This window comes from Entelurus aequoreus, linkage group LG03 (assembly GCF_033978785.1).
Source record: "Entelurus aequoreus isolate RoL-2023_Sb linkage group LG03, RoL_Eaeq_v1.1, whole genome shotgun sequence".
NCBI lineage: Eukaryota > Metazoa > Chordata > Actinopteri > Syngnathiformes > Syngnathidae > Entelurus > Entelurus aequoreus.
This window is the reverse complement of record NC_084733.1, coordinates 13,283,725-13,306,547: the sequence shown is the minus strand read 5'-3', so window position 1 is coordinate 13,306,547 and position 22,823 is coordinate 13,283,725. Positions and strand designations below refer to the sequence as shown.

General features: G+C 37.3%; 1 protein-coding gene across 3 annotated transcripts in view; it reads left to right on the top strand.

Annotated features, from left to right (window-relative positions):
* pacs2 (phosphofurin acidic cluster sorting protein 2) overlaps nt 1-22,823 on the top strand; it is a 104,135-nt gene that overhangs the window by 65,875 nt on the left and 15,437 nt on the right. For 2 of the 3 annotated variants that reach the window (XM_062041281.1, XM_062041280.1), the window contains exons 16-20: nt 2,837-2,991; nt 3,071-3,181; nt 6,839-6,947; nt 18,111-18,153; nt 18,232-18,274. In XM_062041281.1, coding sequence (XP_061897265.1) covers nt 2,837-2,991; nt 3,071-3,181; nt 6,839-6,947; nt 18,111-18,153; nt 18,232-18,274 — 461 coding nt within the window. Of the gene's footprint in view, nt 1-2,836; nt 2,992-3,070; nt 3,182-6,838; nt 6,948-14,145; nt 14,191-18,110; nt 18,154-18,231; nt 18,275-22,823 lie in introns of all 3 variants that reach the window. The other variant, XM_062041279.1, reaches the window with a different exon arrangement.

Sequence of the window (22,823 nt, the reverse complement as noted above, 5' to 3'; positions counted from 1 at the left end):
GGACACTCCACCAGCCATCACAATTGATGTGTACCAACTCGAAGTCGTACACCAATTCACATACCTGGGATCCACCATCAGTGACAATCTGTCCCTCGATGGTGAGATCAACAAACGTATCGGCAAAGCTGCCACAACCCTAGGGCGCCTCACGACCCGCGTCTAGGAGAACCGGAAGCTGACAACTCCTACCAAGATGGCAGTGTACAACGCCTGCATTGTCAGCACTCTTCTCTATGGCAGCGAAACATGGACAACATACTCCAAACAGGATCGCAAACTGAACACCTTCCACATGCGCTGCCTTCGCCGCATCTTCTGCATCCATTGGAGTGACAAGGTGATGAATGCCCAGGTCCTCGAACGCGCTGGTCTTCCTACCATGTTCACGCTGCTCAGACAACGCAGTTGTGTGCCGTATGGAAGATGGACATATCCCAAAGGACATCCTGTATGGCGAACTTGCCTCTGGCAAGAGATCTGTTGGCCGGCCAAAACTGCGCTTCAAAGATGTCTGCAAGCGGGACATGAAAGCCCTGGACATAAACACTGAACATTGGGAATATGCTGCGGCTGACCGCAGCAAATGGCGCAGTGTCCTTCACAAACAGCTGAAGACCGGCGAGGAAAAGATCCATGCCACAGCCAATGAAAAAAGAACCAAGCGGAAGACAAGCACTCCTGCCTTCCAATTACATCTGCAGTAAATGCGGCCGTGTTTGCCTCTCCCGCATCGGACTCATCAGCCACAGCCAGTTCCCCCGTAAGAACACAGAAGTGTTCCCAGGCCAGCTGCGAGACATAATCCCTTTAACCTTCCGACAGGGCATGCCCCTCGGACTCAACTCGCCAGTGAGGCGTCCGGGAGGCATGCGGAAGACTAGATGCCCGAACAACCTCAACTCGGAGGAACAGCAGCTTTACTCTGAGCTCCTCTGGGTAAACAAACTAATTTTGGCCGCTTGTACCCACCAAGTTGCACTTGCTTTTTCAGTCACTACCCAATGATTGTGACTATAGGTAAGGGTAAGGACAAAGTATCGAAAAGTATCGAAATACACAAATATTGGTATTGGGGCAACCCTAGTACAACGACTGCATTACTGCAGACACTGGTCAGATTCACCTGTCGGTCTTGTGCTCCAGCCTTCCCTCACTTGTGAACTAGATCATGAGATACTTGAACCCCTCCACCTGGTGCTCCACCTTGCTTCTAACCTGAAGGGTGCGATCCACCCTTTTCCTGCTGAGAACCCTGACCTCAAGTTTGGAGGCGCTGAGTCTCATCCCAGAAACATCAGACTCGGGTCCGACAAACGCTGGAAGTCACAGCTTGATGAGGTCATCAAGAACACAGCACCTCTACAAGTCTCTAAACAATATTATGAACATAACTGGTAGCAAAGGGCAGCCTTGATGGAAGCCAACGTTAACAGTGAACTGGCTGGACTAACTGCTGACAATACGAACCAGACTCCCGCACTGAATCTAGTAGTCTTCTAGGACAGTACACAGTCCAATTCCTGTTCCAAGTTCACATAGCACATGTGGACCAGTTGGGTAGACTATTATGCACCCTCAAGTACCCTCTCATGGGTCTATAGTTGGTCCAGTGTTCCACCACCATGACAGAAACCACACTGCATTTGCTGTAACTGAGTTTCGACAAATGGTCATACTCTTCTAGAATAGACTTCCCTAGGGAGGTTGAGGAGTGTGATTGTTGGAACACATCCTCCGACCAGCCTTCTTGAAAAGGGGGACCACCGCACTGGTCTGCAAATCCAGAAGTACTGTTAGTGACTTTCTTCGAAGAGTTAATCCCACAACATCCAAGGCCTTTAGGAAGTCCGGGCCAAACTTGTCCAAACTTAGGCCTTGCCACTGAGCTACCTTAGCCCTCGTTCATATCCTCAAACTCGGCTTCCTCTGCGGAAAGCGTGTCAGTGGGGTTGAGAAGGACTTCAAAGTATCCCTTCCACTGCCTGATTAAATCCTCTATCTAGGTCAGCCGGCCTCCTCTGTAAACAGTGTGGGCAGGGCACTGCGTCCAATTGCTGAGGTGTCGGACAGTTTGCCAGAACCTCTTCGAAGCAGACAGAAAATCGTGCCGCTTGGAACTCTTCCCGGGTCCGGAGTTTTTACTTCGACAACCGGAGTCGCTCACCGCCCGGCGTGCTCTGTCAGCTGCTTCAGGAGTCCTACAAGCCAATGATTATTCACTCAGGGTTATTTTGCAATAATGCAATAGCTGATGTTACAAGGCTAAAGTTGTAATTTAATGTAGTAAGTCTTGACACTTGTCCAGTCGGAGTAAACGTAGTACTCGTATTTTTTTTATTGTCAGGTTCAAACACTGATGACATCTATTAAACAAGACAAGAAGCAATGAATTAAATTTGGCTCAATTGAGGAGAGACGTCTGGACTGGAGTACAGTCTCACCACGCTCCGGCGAAAGATTGTACGCCTCCTCTTTTATTTGGACTTTCCCTGATTATATGGCAACAGCTGTTTCTAAGGGACGTGGGTCGTAAACAGCCGTCGCCTTTGATTAAAACAGTTCAAAGGAAAGGTCGTAAAACCACCCTCTTCGCTTTGTAGATCTCGGGTCAAGACAATATCTTTCTGTTGATTACAATACATCAAAGAAACAGAACCCTCATGTCGCTCCCCATCCTACACAGTGGAGTTTTACAAGCCTCTTGATTGGTAGGATCAAAGACAGCTTTTGTCTGCTCGCCAGGAACTCATGGCAACACAAAGTTTTGTGATAACTTAGATACAATTATTCTAACATTTATTGTATATAAATTAGTATTATGTTGTTTCCTCAGCTGTAACTGTAACTCCCAGACGCCCGTCCCCATTAAGATCGCGGTGGCAGGAGCTCAGCGTTACCTGAGCGCCGTGCTCCGCCTCTTTGTGGACCACCTGACCCACAAGACCCCTGACTGGCTGGGGTACATGAGGTTCCTCATCATCCCGCTCGGTGCGTTATCCGCTTTCTCGCATTTAATCAGTTAAGCGAGAGGACTTCCAAGTCACCTTTTTGTTTCCTGTCTTCACAGGCGCACTTCCTGTCTCTAAGTACCTGAGCACCATCGACCAAAAATACTGCACCTTGTTCCACGACGCCGCATGGACGGACCTCTTTGAAAGCACGCAGGCTCCTCTCGTCGGTGAGGCGCCCCTTAGCTTACCTTATCTTACCCGCAAGAAACACTTTATTAGGTACACTCCTTTGAAATCCAACTATATACTCAACATGAGCAGTGTGTGCCTAATGAAATGGCTTAATAACATAATACAAAAAACAAAAACAAAAAAACAAAACAAAAACAAAAATTTAAAAAATCAATAAAATTAAAAAAATAAAATTAAAAAAAATCAATAAAATTTAAAAAATTGCCTAATTCAACAGCATTTATGTGTATGTTTTATTATACGCTGGACAGAAAAGAGCACAAAATTGAAGAATTTATGAGAAAAAGTGGGAACACGCATGTTTTAGTTTTGTGTGAAAAAAACTTGTCATGTTAGGAGAATGAAGTCTGAATTTTATGAGAAAAATTGTAATGTTACCCAAAAGTGTGAATACTTAATATAAAATATTTTAAAAAGTCTTCCATTCAGACAGTGTGTGAAATTAAGAAACTGAAAATATTTTCAGTAAGACTACATGATTAATCTTTTAGAGCTAATGTCGTAATATGAGGAGAAAAGTGTGGTGATATAATCATGATTAAATCAACTCAATTTACATAATATATATGATAACAAAGATTAGTATAATAATACGTCATTTTACCACAATAACATAGTCGTACTGTAGAGGAAAAAAGTGCAATTTGCCCAAATTAAAGTCAACTTTTATCGCTGAAACGTCATAATATTGTAAGAACAATATTTTTTTTATCATTTTACATGAGAAGTACAATAGTACTTTTATAAGGATGGGTACAGAATTCAGTACTTTTATAGGTACTGACTGAATTCCGTCGGAACTACTGGGTATCAATTCATGTAAAATCAAACGATGCCATATTTCGATACATTTGTTGGCAGTGAGGTCACGTTGCAGATTAAACACCAAGTAATTTTCAACACCAACAAAGCAAGTATGCTTCGTAGAAAACGCTCTAACATAAAGTAGAGCTCCACTCTTCCAAAATGCGCTAGCTTGAGGCTAATTTGCATTGGATTTACCATTGACAGGCTACTATTAGCAGTAGTGATTTTACATAGCGATTTCAACACCTACACATTTTCTAATGAAAACTACAACTAAGATAATCACACAGCTGGTGTGTAATAAGCACAATACTTACCGCAAAACGCTTTGTGGGGCGCAACTTAACAAATTAAAAAAAGGTTAGACAACATACCATAGATAGCTTATACCAGGGGTCACCAACGCGGTGCCCGCGGGAACCAGGCCGCCCGTAAGGACCAGATGAGTCGCCCGCTGGCCTGTTCTAAAAATAGCTCAAATAGCAGCACTTACCAGTGAGCTGCCTCTATTTTTTAAATTTTATTTATCTACTAGCAAGCTGGTCTCGCTTTGCTCGACATTTTTAATTCTAAGAGAGACAAAACTCAAATAGAATTTGAAAATCCAAGAAAATATTTTAAAGACTTGGTCTTCACTTGTTTAAATAAATGCATTAGTTTTTTTTACTTTGCTTCTTATAACTTTCAGAAAGACAATTTTAGAGAAAAAATACAACCTTAAAAATGATTTTAGGATTTTTAAACACATATACCTTTTTACCTTCCTCTTCTTTCCTGACAATTTAAATCAATGTTCAAGTAATTTTTTTTTTTATCGTAAAGAATAATAAATACATTTTAATTTAATTCTTCATTTTAACTTCTGTTTTTTCGACGAAGAATATTTGTGAAATATTTCTTCAAACTTATATTCAAAAAAATTATTCTGGCAAATCTAGAAAATCTGTAGAATCAAATTTAAATCTTATTTCAAAGTCTTTTGAATTTCTTTTAAAATTTTTGTTCTGGAAAATCTAGAAGAAATAATGATTTGTCTTTGTTAGAAATATAACTTGGTCCAATTTGTTATATATTCTAACAAAGTGCAGATTGGATTTTAACCTATTTAAAACATGTCATCAAAATTCTAAAATTAATCTTAATCAGGAAAAATTACTAATGATGTTCCATAAATTTTTTTTTTTATTTTTTCAAAAAGATTCGAATTAGCTAGTTTTTCTCTATTTTTTTTCGGTTGAATTTTGAATTTTAAAGAGTCGAAATTGAAGATAAACTATGTTTCAAAATGTAATTGTCATTTTTTTCGTGTTTTCTCCTCTTTTAAACCGTTCAATTAAGTCTAAATATCATTCATTATTAATAATAACATAGAGTTAAAGGTAAATTGAGCAAATTGGCTATTTCTGGCTATTTATTTAAGTGTGTATCAAACTGGTAGCCCTTCGCATTAATCAGTACCCAAGAAGAAGCTCTTGGTTTCAAAAAGGTTAGTGATCCCTGGCTTATACAGTAAGATTATCTAATGTCTTGGGAGTGCAACTGCATTGCAAATGAAACTCAAATATATGTTAAAAGATAGCGAGATTTAACATCTGGACAGCTCAATTTTAAATGTTACTGTCAGGTTCAAACACTGATGACATCTATTAAACAGACAAAGAAGCAGCAGAGAAATAATTAAATTTGGCTCAATTGAGGAGAAACGTCTGGGCAGTCTCCACCACACTCTGGCGAAAGATTGTACGCCTCCTCTTTTATTCGGACTTTCCCTGATTACATGGCAACAGCAGTTTCTAAAGGAAGGGGGTCGTAAACGGCCGCTGCCTTTGGTTACAAAACAGTTCAAAGAAAAGGTTGTAAAACAGTTCAAAGAAAAGCTTTGTAGATCTCGGGTAAAGACAAAATCTTCCTGTGGATTACAATACATCAAAGAAACCGACACCCTCACGTCGCTCCCCATCCTACACAGTGGAGTTTTACGAGCCTTCTGCTTGGTAGGATCAAATTAATTAGTTTTTTTTACTTTGCTTCTTATAACTTTCAGAAAGACAATTTTAGAGAAAAAATACAACCTTAAAAATGATTTTACGATTTTTAAACACATATCCCTTTTTACCTTTTAAATTCCTTCCTCTTCTTTCCTGACAATTTAAATCAATGTTCAAGTATTTTAAATTTTTTTTATCATAAAGAATAATACATTCTTTTTTTAATTTAATTCTTCCTTTTAGCTTGTGTTTTTTCGACGAAGAATATTTGTGAAATATTTCTTTATTCGGACTTTCCCTGATTACATGGCAACAGCAGTTTCTAAAGGAAGGGGGTCGTAAACGGCCGCTGCCTTTGGTTACAAAACAGTTCAAAGAAAAGGTTGTAAAACAGTTCAAAGAAAAGCTTTGTAGATCTCGGGTAAAGACAAAATCTTCCTGTGGATTACAATACATCAAAGAAACCGACACCCTCACGTCGCTCCCCATCCTACACAGTGGAGTTTTACGAGCCTTCTGCTTGGTAGGATCAAAGACAGCTTTTTGTCCTCTCGCAGGGCGAGCTGAACTCAATGTAACACAAAGTTTTGTGGTAACTTAGATACAATTATTATGACAGTTACATAAAATGTGTTTATTTTATTATTAAACGATTAACATTTATTAACACATACACAAAAAAGTACCAAAAATTGGTACCGTTGATGCCTAGGTATTGTATTGGCTCAAATGTGAACGGTTCAACTATATGTCCAAAGCTCCACTATGGTGTGTGTGTGTGTGTGTGTGTGTGTGTGTGTGTGTGTGTGTGTGTGTGTGTGTGTGTGTGTGTGGCAGGCCAGGAGAGTCCAGACGTTGTTTCCAGGGTGATGCAGTACATGGCGGGAGCCAACGGAGCTCACCAGCTTCCCATCGCTGAGGCCATGCTGACATACAAACAGAAGAGGTACTTTAAAACGTTACAAAATGCACTAAATGCACTTTCGAACAAGCCAGAAAATGCGCACGCTATGCAGGCTCCTACCTAAGTACACTCAGGCACCACAATATTAGGTACACCAGTGCATAACGAGCTAATATTTAAAGGATGCAGGTGTACCTAATAAAAGGTCCATTCAGTTCTTAAAATTGTAAAAGAAAGCAAAGCAAGTGTGTGTGTTTGTTTGCGTCATGTGTTCCCAGCGTTGTGTGTGTGTGAATGACATTGTTGTCCTGGCGTCGCTTCATTGTTCTTTTCTTTCTCTGAAGGAAAAAGCGCTTTCATTTTGATTTTACCGTCTTGTATTGTTCTCCATCTTCACTTGCTTCTTTTCATCCGCTCCCCCATTCATGCTTCCTTTACCATCATAAAGAAATATTATGAGGGGAAGCCTTTGTCAAGGTAAGAGAATAAAGACAATGGGAGAAAAAAAAAGTTGTTTTGTTACTAAAATCCAGAAAAATAAGTTTGATTTTGGGAATAATAGGTTATTATAATAGGTTATAAAGTCCTATCCCAGGGGTCGGCAACCCAAAATGTTGAAAGAGCCATATTGGAGCAAAAATACAAAAACAAATCTGTCTGGAGCCGCAAAAAATTAAAAGCCATATTACATACAGATAGTGTGTCATGAGATATACATTGAATTAAGAGGACTTAAAGGAAACTAAATGAGCTCAAATATAGCTACAAACGAGGCATAATGATGCAATATGTACATATAGCTAGCCTAAATAGCATGTTAGCATCGATTAGCCTGCAGTCATGCAAATATGCCCGATTAGCACTCCACACAAGTCAATAACATCAACAAAAGTCACCTTTGTGCCTTCACGCACAACGTTAAAAGTTTGGTGGACAAAATGAGACAGAAAAAGAAGTGGCCTAAAACACGTCCTAGAAAGTCGGAGAAAGTTATACATGTAAACAAACTACGGTGAGTTCAAGGACCGCCAAAATTAGTAGGACAAAACGGCGCTCGCCAAATACTCGAATCAGTGAAGCATGTTTAATACAAACAGTGTGCTTTATAACAATTAGGGAGGTTTGTGTCATGTTTGTCCTCCTACACAAACCATATTATAACAAAAAATAATTTTTTTCCCCTCATCTTTTTCCATTTTTCATACATTTTTGAAAAAGCATGCGGCTCTAGAGCCGCGGGTTGCCGACCCCTGTCCTATCCTATCCTATCCTATCCTATATGTGGGGAATAAAACCATGATATTATGGGGAAAAAGTGATATTATTATTATTTAGGAACAGTGTTGGGTTAGTTACTGAAAACCAGTAACTAGTTACAGTTACTAGTTACTTTATTTCAAAAGTAACTCAGTTACTAACTCAGTTACTTACGCCAAAAAGTAATGTGTTACTGTGAAAAGTAACTATTTAGTTACATATATATATATATATATATATATATATATATATATATAAAATATATATATATATATATATATATATATATATATATATATATATATATATATATATATATATATATATATATAATTTTTTTTTTTTTTTTTTTTAAGGCCCCCGTTAAAGGCCTACTGAAAGCCACTACTACTGACCACGCAGTCTGATAGTTTATATATCAATGATGAAATCTTAACATTGCAACACATGCCAATACGGCCGGGTTAACTTATAAAGTGACATTTTAAATTTCCCGCGAAACTTCCGGTTGAAAACGTCTATGTATGATGACGTATGCGCGTGACGTCAATCGTTGTAACGGAAGTATTCGGACGCCATTGAATCCAATACAAAAAAGCTCTGTTTTCATCTCAAAGTTCCACAGTATTCTGGACATCTGTGTTGGTGAATCTTTTGCAATTTGTTTAATGAACAATGAAGACTGCAAAGAAGAAAGTTGTAGGTGGGATCGGTGTATTAGCGGCCGGCTGCAGCAACACAAACAGGAGGACTTTGAGGTGGACAGCAGATGCGCTATCCGACGCTAGCCGCCGACCGCATCGGTGATCGGGTGAAGTCCTTCGTCGCACCGTCGATCGCTGGAACGCAGGTGAGCACGGGTGTTGATGAGCAGATGAGGGCTGGCTGGCGTAGGTGGATAGCTAATGTTTTTAGCATAGCTCTGTGAGGTCCCGTTGCTAAGTTAGCTTCAATGGCGTCGTTAGCAACAGCATTGTTAAGCTTCGCCAGGCTGGAAAGCATTAACCGTGTATTTACAGGTCCATGGTTTAATAGTATTGTTGATTTTCTGTCTATCCTTCCAGTCAGGGGCTTATTTCTTTTGTTTCTATATGCAGTTAAGCACGATGCTATCACGTTAGCTCCGTAGCTAAAGTGTTTCGCCGATGTATTGTCGTGGGGATAAAAGTCACTGTGAATGTCCATTTCGCGTTCTCGACTCTCATTTTCAAGAGGATATAGTATCCGAGGTGATTTAAAATACAAATCCGTGATCCACAATAGAAAAAGGAGAAAGTGTGGAATCCAATGAGCCAGCTTGTACCTAAGTTACGGTCAGAGCGAAAAAAGATGCGTCCTGCACTGCACTCTAGTCCTTCACTCTCACGTTCCTCATCCACGAATCTTTCATCCTGGCTCAAATTAATGGGATAATCGGCGCTTTCTCGGTCCGAATCGCTCTCGCTGCTGGTGTAAACAATGGGGAAATGTGAGGAGCCTTTCAACCTGCGACGTCACGCTACTTCCGATACAGGCAAGGCTTTATTTTTATCAGCGACCAAAAGTTGCGAACTTTATCGTCGATGTTCTCTACTAAATCCTATTCAACAAAAATATGGCAATATCGCGAAATGATCAAGTATGACACATAGAATGGATCTGCTATTCCCGTTTAAATAAAAAAAAATCATTTCAGTAGGCCTTTAATGCCCTTTTAGCCTTCATTTCAGTACTGTTATTGCACTGGAGAATAATACAATCTGTTGATCAACTTGACATGCATTTGCATCACTGAACTCTGCTAAGCAATGTGGTCTACATACAACACACAAAGACCAAAGATATGTTTCAAAGGGCCAATTTGTTTCAGGCCAGAACAAATTGAACAAAACTATTTTAAATGGCTGCAACATAACATACATAAGTAACAAACAGCATAATAACAACATAGCTGTAAAGCAAGGAAGGCACACACTACATACACAAAGCCTAACCAGGCGTTTTTCTCTCTCAAGGAATTCTGAAATAAAAATCATGTCTGAAGCCCAGAACACTCTACACATTTCCCCAGTTTTAGTTTAGAGATAAGGAAAGATTGGCCTGGCCCACTAGCATCCCTCTTTATGTTTGTGAACTTTATAGTCTATACATTTAGAGTGATGTGATAATCAAACACTCTAGAAGTCTAGAATGAAAGAGTATATAAGAGAATTGACAGAGTGTGTGTACCTTCAGTGCGCAGTGCCTCGTTAAAATCCAGCCGCTGTTGCTTAGGAGGTGAAGTGTGTCTCTCTTTACTAGCTTCATCGAAGCATGTTGCTTTTGTAGCTGTTTCAGCAGATTTGAATTGCTGGGATAGGATCTTTGATCCAAGACACAACTTACATTTAACTAAAATGTTCTTTTCTTTGTGGTCGACAAAAGAAAAGTAGTGAGAATATCTCCATGTTAAGAAACTCGGCTTCGGCTTGTCTTGTTCGTAAACACAGACACGCCCCCTCCCACATACACACTTCCTTGTCGCCTCTTCCGCAGCTCTCCAATAAAACACACTCAGATCTTCTCAGGTTCTAGCCGATACTACATAAAAAATAACGTTAAATATTGCAATAACGCATCATGTAGTAACGGTAACTGAGTTACTGAATATAAAAAATAACGCGTTCGATTACTATTCACCGCCGAAAGTAACGGCGTTAGTCCCAACACTGTTTAGGAATATATGTTACAAATACTATTTTCTGATGTAAAACCCAAGGATGAGTAATAAAGCCATCATTTCTCCACGACAAATCTCATGAGAATGATGTTAAAGAGAAATAAAGTAATAATTTTCTAGGAAAACATAATAATGTATCATCAAAAATAATGTAATAATGTATCATCAATAAAACATCATTACTAGGATAAAAGTGTGGTGTTATGTTGTAATGCTTAACATTACAAAATAATTATAGTAGTAGAAAATGGTGGAAAATTATGTCCAATTACCACAATAATGACAAATTTAAAAAATTGACTTTTTTTCTAAGACTTCATTGTACATGAAAAAATATTAATGATTTGAAAATATTGAGAAATATTATTTCAATCTGACTTCATTGAAATATAAGAATTACAACATAAATAAAGCAATGAACCTATATTTTCATTGTTGCCTCATACTGCTTCATATTGTAGTGGTAGTAGAATACTGCTTCATATAGTAATAGAATACTGCTTCATATAGTAATAGAATACTATGTGATATAGTAGTAGTAGAATACCACCTCATATAGTAGTAGTAATACAAACTGCTTCATATAGTAGTAGTATAATACTGCTTCATATTGTAATAATATAATGCTGACTCATATAGTAGTAGTATAATACTGCTTCATATAGTAGGATTACAATGCTGCTTCATATCGTAGTAGTAGTAGTAGAATACTGCTTGATATAGTAATACAATACTGCTTCATATAGTGGTAGTGCAATACTGCTTCATATAGTGGTATAATACTGCTTTATATAGTAGTAGTAGTACAAACTGCTTTATAAAGTAGTAGTAGAATACTGCTTCATATAGTAGTATGATACTGATATCATGTCCATCTTTATCATTGCATTTGTATCTATCATGTCCATGTCTTATCATGTCCAACATGTTCATTGTTTCCATCATGTCTATCATTTCTATCATGTCTATCATCTCTATCTTGTCAATCACGGTTAACATATCCATTATTTTTTATCATGTTTATCATGTCCACATCTATCATGTCCATCATGTTTATCATGTCCAGCATGTGTATAATATCTATCATGTCCATGTCTTATCATGTCCAACATGTTCATCATTTCCATCATGTCTATCATGTTTATCATCTCTATCATGTCCATTTTCATCATGTGTATCATGTCAATGTTTATCACGTCTCTCTTGTTTATCATGACTATCATGTTTATCATGTGCACGTCAATGTCAATTTTGTTTATCATGACTATCAAGTTTATCATGTCCACGTCAATGTCCATTTTGTTTATCGTGTCTATCATGGCCATCATACCACGTCTAACATGTTCATGGATTCCATTATGTCCATCATGTCCATGTCTACCATGTTTATCATGTCTATCATGTCAACCACGTTTATCATGTACATATCTATCATGTCCATCATGTTTATGTTCATGTCTATCATGTCCACTGTATCATTTCCATCATGTCTGTCATGCGCATCATATCTATCATGTCCAACAAGTTTATCATATCCATTATGTTTAATATGTCCAAGTCCATCATATCTATCATGTCTATGTCTATCTTGTCCCATCACGTTTATCATGTGTATCATGTCTATGTTTATCATGTCCCTCTTGTTTATCATCTCCATCATATCTATCATGTCCATGTCTATCTTGTCCTATCATGTTTATCATGTGTATCATGTCTATGTTTATCATGTCCCTCTTGTTTATCATCTCCATCATATCTATGTCTATCTTGTCCCATCACGTTTATCATGTGTATCATGTCTATGTTTATCATGTCCCTCTTGTTTATCATGTCCATCATATCTATCATGTCCATGTCTATCTTGTCCCATCACGTTTATCATGTGTATCATGTCTATGTTTATCATGTCCCTCTTGTTTATCATGTCCATCATATCTATCATGTCCATGTCTATCTTGTCCCATCACATTTATCATGTGTATCATGTCTATGTTTATCATGTCCCTCTTGTTTATCATGTCCATCATATCTATCATGTCTATGTCTATCTTGTCCCATCACATTTATCATGTGTATCATGTCTATGTTTATCATGTCTCTCTTGTTTATCATCTCCATCATATCTATCATGTCCATGTCTATCATATTTATCATGTCCATCTCCATGCATGTGTCTTAAATCAACACGTGTGTGTGTCTATATGAATGTGTTGTGTGTCATGAGTGTGATGTGTATGGTGTGTAATGTGTGTGATGAGTGTGATGTGTATGGTGTGTAATGTGTGTGATGAGTGTGATGTGTATGGTGTGTAATGTGTGTGATGAGTGTGATGTGTATGGTGTGTAATGTGTGTCATGAGTGTAATGTGTATGGTGTGTAATGTGTGTGATGAGTGTGATGTGTATGGTGTGTAATGTGTGTGATGAGTGTGATGTGTATGGTGTGTAATGTGTCATGAGTGTAATGTGTATGGTGTGTAATGTGTGTCATGAGTGTGATGTGTATGGTGTGTAATGTGTGTGATGAGTGTGATGTGTATGGTGTGTAATGTGTGTCATGAGTGTAATGTGTATGGTGTGTAATGTGTGTGATGAGTGTGATGTGTATGGTGTGTAATGTGTGTCATGAGTGTTATGTGTATGGTGTGTAATGTGTGTGATGAGTGTGATGTGTATGGTGTGTAATGTGTGTCATAAGTGTAATGTGTATGGTGTGTAATGTGTGTGATGAGTGTGATGTGTATGGTGTGTAATGTGTGTCATGAGTGTGATGTGTATGGTGTGTAATGTGTGTCATGAGTGTAATGTGTATGGTGTGTAATGTGTGTCATGAGTGTGATGTGTATGGTGTGTAATGTGTGTGATGAGTGTGATGTGTATGGTGTGTAATGTGTGTCATGAGTGTGATGTGTATGGTGTGTAATGTGTGTGATGAGTGTGATGTGTATGGTGTGTAATGTGTGTCATGAGTGTGATGTGTATGGTGTGTAATGTGTGTCATGAGTGTAATGTGTATGGTGTGTAATGTGTGTCATGAGTGTGATGTGTATGGTGTGTAATGTGTGTGATGAGTGTGATGTGTATGGTGTGTAATGTGTGTGATGAGTGTAATGTGTATGGTGTGTAATGTGTGTGATGAGTGTGATGTGTATGGTGTGTAATGTGTGTGATGAGTGTAATATGTATGGTGTGTAATGTGTGTCATGAGTGTAATGTGTATGGTGTGTAATGTGTGTGATGTTTGTGTGCTTGATGGCTTTGTTGCTTGTTCTTCTTCCTGTGTAGCATGTCTGTTTCTTCTCTGGGGGCTCGATGGCAGATTTCTTCAAGGCAAGAGCACCAACTTCTCATTTGAACATTCTCATTTCGACGTCACGACACCATCCGTCATGCACCTTCTCATGCTCAACCACGGGAAACATTTACTACTATACAACTTTACACCACCACTATACAACTTTATATCATTACTATACAACTTTACACCAATACTATACAACTTTATTTCATTACTATACAACTTTATATCATTACTATACAACTTTACACCACTACTATACAACTTTATATCATTACTATACAACTTTACACCACTACTATACAACTTTATATCATTACTATACAACTTTACACCACCACTATACAACTTTATATCATTACTATACAACTTTACACCACTACTATACAACTTTATATCATTACTATACAACTTTACACCACTACTATACAACTTTATATCATTACTATACAACTTTACACCAATACTATACAACTTTATTTCATTACTATACAACTTTATTTCATTACTATACAACTTTATACCATTACTATACAACTTTACACCACTACTATACAACTTTATATCATTACTATACAACTTTATACCAGCACTATTCAATTTTACATTACTACTATAAAAACTTTAGAATCACCACTGTGCAACTTTACACCACCACTATACAACTTTACACCACCACTATACAACTTTACACCAATACTATATAACTTTATATCATTACTATACAACTTTACACCAGCACTATTCAATTTTACATTACTACTATAAAAACTTTAGAATCACCACTCTGCAACTTTACACCACCACTATACAACTTTACACCACCACTATACAACTTTACACCACTACTATACAACTTCACACCACTACTATACAACTTTACATCACTACTATACAACTTTACACCAGCACTATTCAATTTTACATTACTACTATAAAAACTTTAGAATCACCACTGTGCAACTTTACACCACCACTATACAACTTTACACCACTACTATACAACTTTACACCACCACTATACAACTTTACACCACTACTATACAACTTTACACCACTACTATACAACTTTACTCCACTACTGTACAACTTTACACCAGCACTATTCAATTTTACATTACTACTATAAAAACTTTAGAACCACCACTGTACAACTTTACACCACTACTATACAACATTACTTCACCACTATACAACTTTACACCACTACTATACAACTTTTTATCATTACTATACAGCTTTACACCACTACTATAAATCTTAACACCACTATACAACTTGACACCACTACTATACAACTTTACACCACTACTATACAACTTTATACCATTACTATACAACTTTACACCACTACTATAAAACTTAACACCACTATACAACTTTACACAACTACTATACAACTTTATAGCATTACTATACAACTTCACACCACTACTGCACAACTTTATACCATTACTATACAACTTTACACCACTACTATACAACTATATCCCATTAGTATACAGCTTTACACTGCTACTATACAACTTTATACCAATACTATACAACTTTACACCACTATTATACAACTTTACACCACTACTACACAACTTTATACCATTACTATACAACTTTACACCACTACTACACAACTTTATACCATTACTATACAGCTTAACACCACTACTATACAACTTTATATCATTACTATACAACTTTACACCACTACTACACAACTTTATACCATTACTATACAGCTTAACACCACTACTATACAACTTTATATCATTACTATACAACTTTACACCACTACTACACAACTTTATACCATTACTATACAGCTTAACACCACTACTATACAACTTTATATCATTACTATACAACTTTACACCACTACTACACAACTTTATACCATTACTATACAGCTTAACACCACTACTATACAGCTATATCCCAGTAGTATACAGCTTTACACCGTAACTATACAATTTTATACCATTACTATACAACATTACACCTCTACTATACAACTATATCCTATTACTATACAACTTTACACCGCTACTATACAACTTTACACCACTACTAAACAACACCACCCCAACTTTACAAGACCACTATACTGCTTTACAACAGCACTATACAACTTGATATCAATACTAGGGATTGCTACATCATCACTACACAACTTAATACCATCACTATACAACTGTACATCACTATACTACTTTACACCGGTACTTTACAACTCTACATTAGGACTATAGTTCTTCACAACAGCACCGTTTTACAATATCATTAACCAACTTTACACAAGCACTATACAACTTTGCAAAGACACTACACAACTTCACACCAGTTCTATATATCTTTAGACTAGTACTACAGTACTACAGTACCTAACACCGACACTATACAACCAAGTTTACACAAACATTATACAACTTTGCAAAGACACTACACAACTTTACACCAGTACTATATATCTTTAGACTAGTACTACAGTACCTAACACCAACACTATGCAACTTATTTTGCACCTGCACAATACAACCAACTTTATACAAGCACCATACAACTTAACATCGGGACTATAGAACTTTCCAAAGGAACAATGCATCACAAAACTTTTATATCAGCACTATACAACTTGACACGAATCTGCCGCGCGAGTTCACTTCCAAACTTGGGAGAAACTTAAGTTTTTGCAGCAGATGACTTAAAACAGCCGAGTACACCTGTCGTCTAGACCAGTGGTCCCCAACCACCGGGCCGGTCCGCGGACCGATTGGTACCGGGCCGCACAAGAAATTAAAAAAAAAAATATATATATATATATATACATTTTTTTTTTAATGAAATCAACATAAAAAACACAATATATACATTATATATCAATATAGATCAATACAGTCTGCAGGGATACAGTCCGTAAGCACACATTATTTATTTATGTAAAAAAAAAAAAAAAAAATTAATTTTTTTTTTTTTTTTAAAAATACACCCCCCCCCTCACCGGTCCGTGGGACAAATTTTCAAGCGTTGACCGGTCCGCAGCTACAAAAAGGTTGGGCACCACTGGTCTAGACGATCTTTGACTTCATTACTTCTGTTTTATTTGATGACTTTGAGTCCGAGCCTTGCATTGACCTTTTATACAAGATGGGAACCGATCGTTAGCTTTTTCCTTACCGTCTAAGTTGAATTTCACCCAGTGGCCGCATAATTAGGTACACCTGCACCTGCACCGTCAAATGTCATAATACAGTATACAAGTACAGTATTGTCAGGTTCAAACACCGAACTATCTATTAAACAGGACAAGAAGCAAGGAATCCAACAGAGACAGGATTCAATTTCGCTCATGAGGAGCGCGCGTGGACCTCTTCACCCTCGTACACGCTCTGAGGAACAAGTTCCACGCCTCCCCATTTATTTGGGCATTCCCTGATTACGTAGCTGCAGCTGCTTCTAAGGGGAGGGGTCTCATTATGCAGCAGCTGCACTGGGCCGTAAACAGTTCAAGCAAAAAGGTGCTTGGAGCGGTGTCAGGTTTGCCCCCTCCCTGCTCGTAGATCTCGGGTCCTGATAAGGTCCTTCCTGTGGCTGTCCACATCTGAGAAACCGACACCTCTACGGCGCATTCCATCGCACACAGTGGAGATTCACAAGCTGTCCGCCTTTTGCTTCAACTAATAGAAAACAAATTGTGTGATAACTTATATACAATTATTCTGACAAGTATAACCTGTAGTCTCTCATTAAACATCATCATCATTTCGTGTATCATCACTACAATGTATTCAACGCGTGAAGGCAGCACTCGTGTTGGGTGTGAGATGGTGCAGGTGTACCTAATGAAGTGTCCAGGTGTACCTAATAAAGTGTTTTTGACATTGTCATAGGTAACATCCCATAGCCTTCCCTGTTCATTTCCATCATCTTTTCCTCATTTATTCTCGTGTTTCCTCAGCGCCGACGAGGACTCATGTCAGAAGTTCATCCCATTCATCGGCGTGAGTAATTTCTAGTTTCTCATTTCCCGATTGCATGTTACCCACACGAGAAGAAGTATTCCCTCTTTTATTCTGCAGGTGGTCAAAGTCGGAATTGTGGAGCCAACATCAGCAATATCAGGCAAGAGCCTTTTGTCTTATGTTTTTTTAATGTCTGATAAAAATATTACAGGGATTTTTTTTGTCCATAGTTGGGCCGTGAGCGCCCCCTGCAGTACTCAGTTGTAATACATTTTTCCACCACTTGTGGTAGTAATGACAATATCAAACAAACAGAAGAAGTCTGGAGCTAAAGTCCTGGAGAAGTTTCTTAAGCGCAAACATTGTGACTAAAGTGGTGAAACAGTATTTTTATTTGCATTTAAATTTTTTGGACAGTTTAGTCGTAAATTGTATGTACATTTATTTTTGTCATTTATTTATGAGTCCCTTCTTATGCAGTATATTTGGTTAGTACTTATTTTTCTAATCAGCCTGACCTGAGCCTAAGGTTTATGTGTTAAATCAGGGGTGTCCAAAGTGTGGCCCGCAGGTCATTTTTTAACAGCCCCACGGCACATTTTAAAAATACGATTGAAAAAAACTAAAAACATGATAAGTGGTATAAAAGAGCAAACAGGTGAAATGTAACAAGAAAATGTTGCAATGTTTACTCTAATAACACCGAGCTGCCATGCAGGCTGTTTCTTTCTGTAAAAAATAATAATGAATGAAAATCAAATGTCATTATGAATTATTGACCTATTCAAGGCTCCAATTATGTCACATTTGAGATATTTTTGGGGAAAATGTTGCATATTTTGTGTTTGCCGTATAAAAAACTGAGCTGTTTTTTTTTAAAGAAGGGCCTAAAACGAACAAACGAAAAACATAAACAACAATAAAACGTATGATTGACGGATAGATCTGAAGTGGATCTCGAGATTATTGTGTTAAAAGTAAATAGTAAAAAAAAAAAAATAGAACTTATTTTTTAACACTATAATTATTTGGATCCTCAATAATTTCAGTGTGATTTGTTTTTAAGTGTCATTGCTCAAAAAATAATAAAGAATTAAAATCAGTGTTGTTATGAGTTATTGACCTTTTTAAGGCTCAAATTATTATATAATCTCAAATATTCCACTTAAAAATTGTATTGTGTGAAAATATTGCATATTTTGTATTTTTTCCATAAAAAAAGTAGGGTTTTCTTTGACAACAAGAGCATACAACTTAAATCTTTAAAAGCGTTATATTGACAGATAGACCTAATGTTGATCTAGAGATTTAAAACTTGAATAATAATAAAAATAATAATACTGAATAATGACACATTTTTAATATTTTTTTGACCAAAACCCTTTAGGGTCCCTGGGATCAAGCCTGAATGTATATTTTTTATACATATATTGTATTGGTTTTTAAAATAAAAAATATCAAAATGGCCCCCGCTTGCTTTGATTTTTCAGAGTGCTGCCCTGTGTTAAATAATCATCTTTGTGATTAAGACATGGTTTCATATCATTTAGGTATAATTATTGAATACAATTAAAATCATGTGTAAAATGAGTAATTCAGTGTTTATATTTGAGTGGGACTCGGGCCCTTCTGTAGTGGAAAAGTTGGGCCCCGTGGTCTAAAAGGTAAAGAACCCTTTCTCTAGAATTAAAAATAATGTTCGGGTTTTTCCGAACATCATGAAACTTGGTAGACAAGTCCATTATGAGTTGACCCACAAAATAGTCTCAACAACCAAAGCCCTAAAAGACACAAGAATTTGAAGAATTTTGATTTGAAGCGTCCATTTTGGGGTCATTTTACCATACCATACTATACCGACTTTATTTATAAAGCCCTTTTGAAAACAACCACAGATGAAAAACAAAGGGCTGTACACCACAAACAAGTAAACACACAAAAAGCAGAGAAATACAGGCAAAGGACAGACTAAAATATAACATCTAAAACACACACACAAATCTATATTTGCACATAAAAAGAGCAGATAAAAATGATCTTAAAGGTGCCACATGTAAAAATATTATGTCAAGTCATCATTAAATGGCCGTGATATGTCAAAAGGTATTAATAAATCATGTTCTTTTCAAATACCTATAGAACTGATAACAGTAGTGCAGCCGGGATATGCTCTTCTCAAAATTAGATTTACAGCCCCGAAATATTGTTATTGTTTCCATTTCGATACCCCGCCCTCCACCGTTTGACCAATTAAAAAGTCTGTGAGTGTGTCACATCCAGGTTGCCGGTTACGCACCGCCACTTTTGTCGAGCTCCTGCCACTGGTAAAGTTACTAAACATGTCAGACCTTTGTAAATCTAAAAGGCATTGTTACGATTCTCAACTTATTCACGACAAAGCCAGGAACAAAACGAGGATTTGTATCGGGGATGCTTTTGAAAGTTGGAGACGATTGAAAGCGGAGAAGATTTTTTTCATCTGTCGCCAAACTAGCTAATTTCCTCTTTGATAGGTAAGTCAGGCGTTTACGTTTTCTTATTACTTGTAATAACTGGAATGTAAACTATATTGTCCAATACAGTCTATGATCTTGTCTGACAAAGCTAGTATGTCCATAAGTAACAAATGTGTACTCCATGTTTAGTGACATGCTAATTCTTATTTTTACACTTTTTTTTCTCCAAATTCCATTGTATGTTATACTCTTCTGACACCACCAGATGGCAGTATAAGTGTCCACATAAGTGGCCATAAGACCCCAATTCAGTAGTGTAACACAATTTTGGAAACAAGAGCTAAAAGGTGCTGTCCACGCATGTGGCCACTAAGGCCTTTAGATAAAGGGGAGAGTTTTGCTGTATTCTGCCTATAAAGCCCTTAAAAAAACATCCAAACCCTCCATTAAGGTTTTAATACTGTACATGATGTAAGTATATTGTGGAAGTTGCTTCCTAGCGGTCCCACTGACAGACACTTCCCAGTAGCCAAGCGTGCCATTTTAACAAAGTTTTAATGCCCATATGATTTTATCAAAGTCTTTTTGGTTCGCAGAACGGGACCTTTCAGTCACGTCCGTATCCTCTCTCCCTCTCTGCTCCCGGCCGCTCACTGTTAACGACAACAGATGATTAGATTACCACGTACCACCTGTGAAATCGAATCACCTGCCAGCTGTGTCTCGCCGTCAGCACACGCCCCGCCCCTATCCGATGGTGCGCCGCCCTCAACGCCATCGACAGAGGCGGTGACCTTTGCTCCTGCGGGCGCGCTGATCACACTCTCCCTCCACATATATATGTAATGTAGTAGAAGGCACATTTATAATAACATGTCATATTTGCGTATTTTGATCATTTTAAGCATTAATTTAAAAAACGTATCACGACGTTCGCTTTTTAAATTTTTTTTTAACATCACTAATTATTACTCACTGCAGACTTCATGAGAGCCAACAAACGTAATAAAACATCACGTACTGTACAAGGTCTGCTGTCATTAGGATGCCGACTGATAGAAGATTGTTATATTCCCGTTTAGATGACGAATGACTCATAATCCTCGTGAAGAAAAGGGGGGCGGAACCAAGCGTCTTTTCGTGTCAATCTCCTCTCGCCATATCCGGGTCTAAATTGGCTGTCAAAGTGTACATCATCCTTCTACTATCCAGGTGAGAGGCATGATTTATGATCTACAATTAACTTCCTCGAGCATGGAAGCAGTTTACCACTCGATGATGTAAACATTGGCACACGGGCTCGCGATCACCCCGCCGCTATAAATAGTTTGTCTGCGTCAGCGCTTGTAATAACAATATCACTAATACTAGGTTAATATTCAAGTCACGGCATGTAGATGGAGTATTGTTGGCGCTTTTTGGATGTTTATTTAGTGGGTTTTATGGGCGGAAAAATGCATTTAAAAGAATACATTCGTCATGTCTTTCACAATGATTGTGAACGAAAGGCAAAACTCCAAATAAAAGTTAAGTTCCCCTTTAAGGGGTGAATTAAAATGAATTAAATTGATGCGTTTTGGTGTCGTTTAATTTTTTTTTTAAATACGTTTTTTTCACATATATACGGAGCCCCTAAAGGGACATGAGGGAAATTTTATTTTGCATAATTTTTTTATTATTTTTTTAGACATGTATCTCGTGCGCACGAGAAACTTTTTATAAAGTTATAAAAAAATTAAAAAATTAAATTTATATATATATATTTTTTTTTAGACATGCACAGGAAACTTTCATGTCTAAAAAAAAATAAAAAAAATAAAAAAATTTAATTTATTATTTTTTTATTTTTTTTTAGACATGCACAGGAAACTTTCTCGTGCGCACGAGAAACTATCTCGTGCGCACGAGATGCATGTCTAAAAAAAAAAAAATTATAACATTTTTAAATTTTTTTTATAACTTTATAAAAAGTTTCTCGCACGCACGACAAAGTTTCTCGTGCGCACAAGATGTCTAAAAAAAAAAAAAAAAAAAAAAAGGTCAAAAAATAAATTCCCCCTATGTCCCTTTAGGTCCGTACATATATTATACATATAGTAATATATAATAGTAATATAGTAATAAGTAGTAAGTAGTATAGTAATACTAATATATAATATATGTATATATTACTAACATATATTCTATATGATAAAAACAACAAAGTGCCATCTCCTTCCCATGCACCTTCATGGTGTCAATGCACTGCACGGC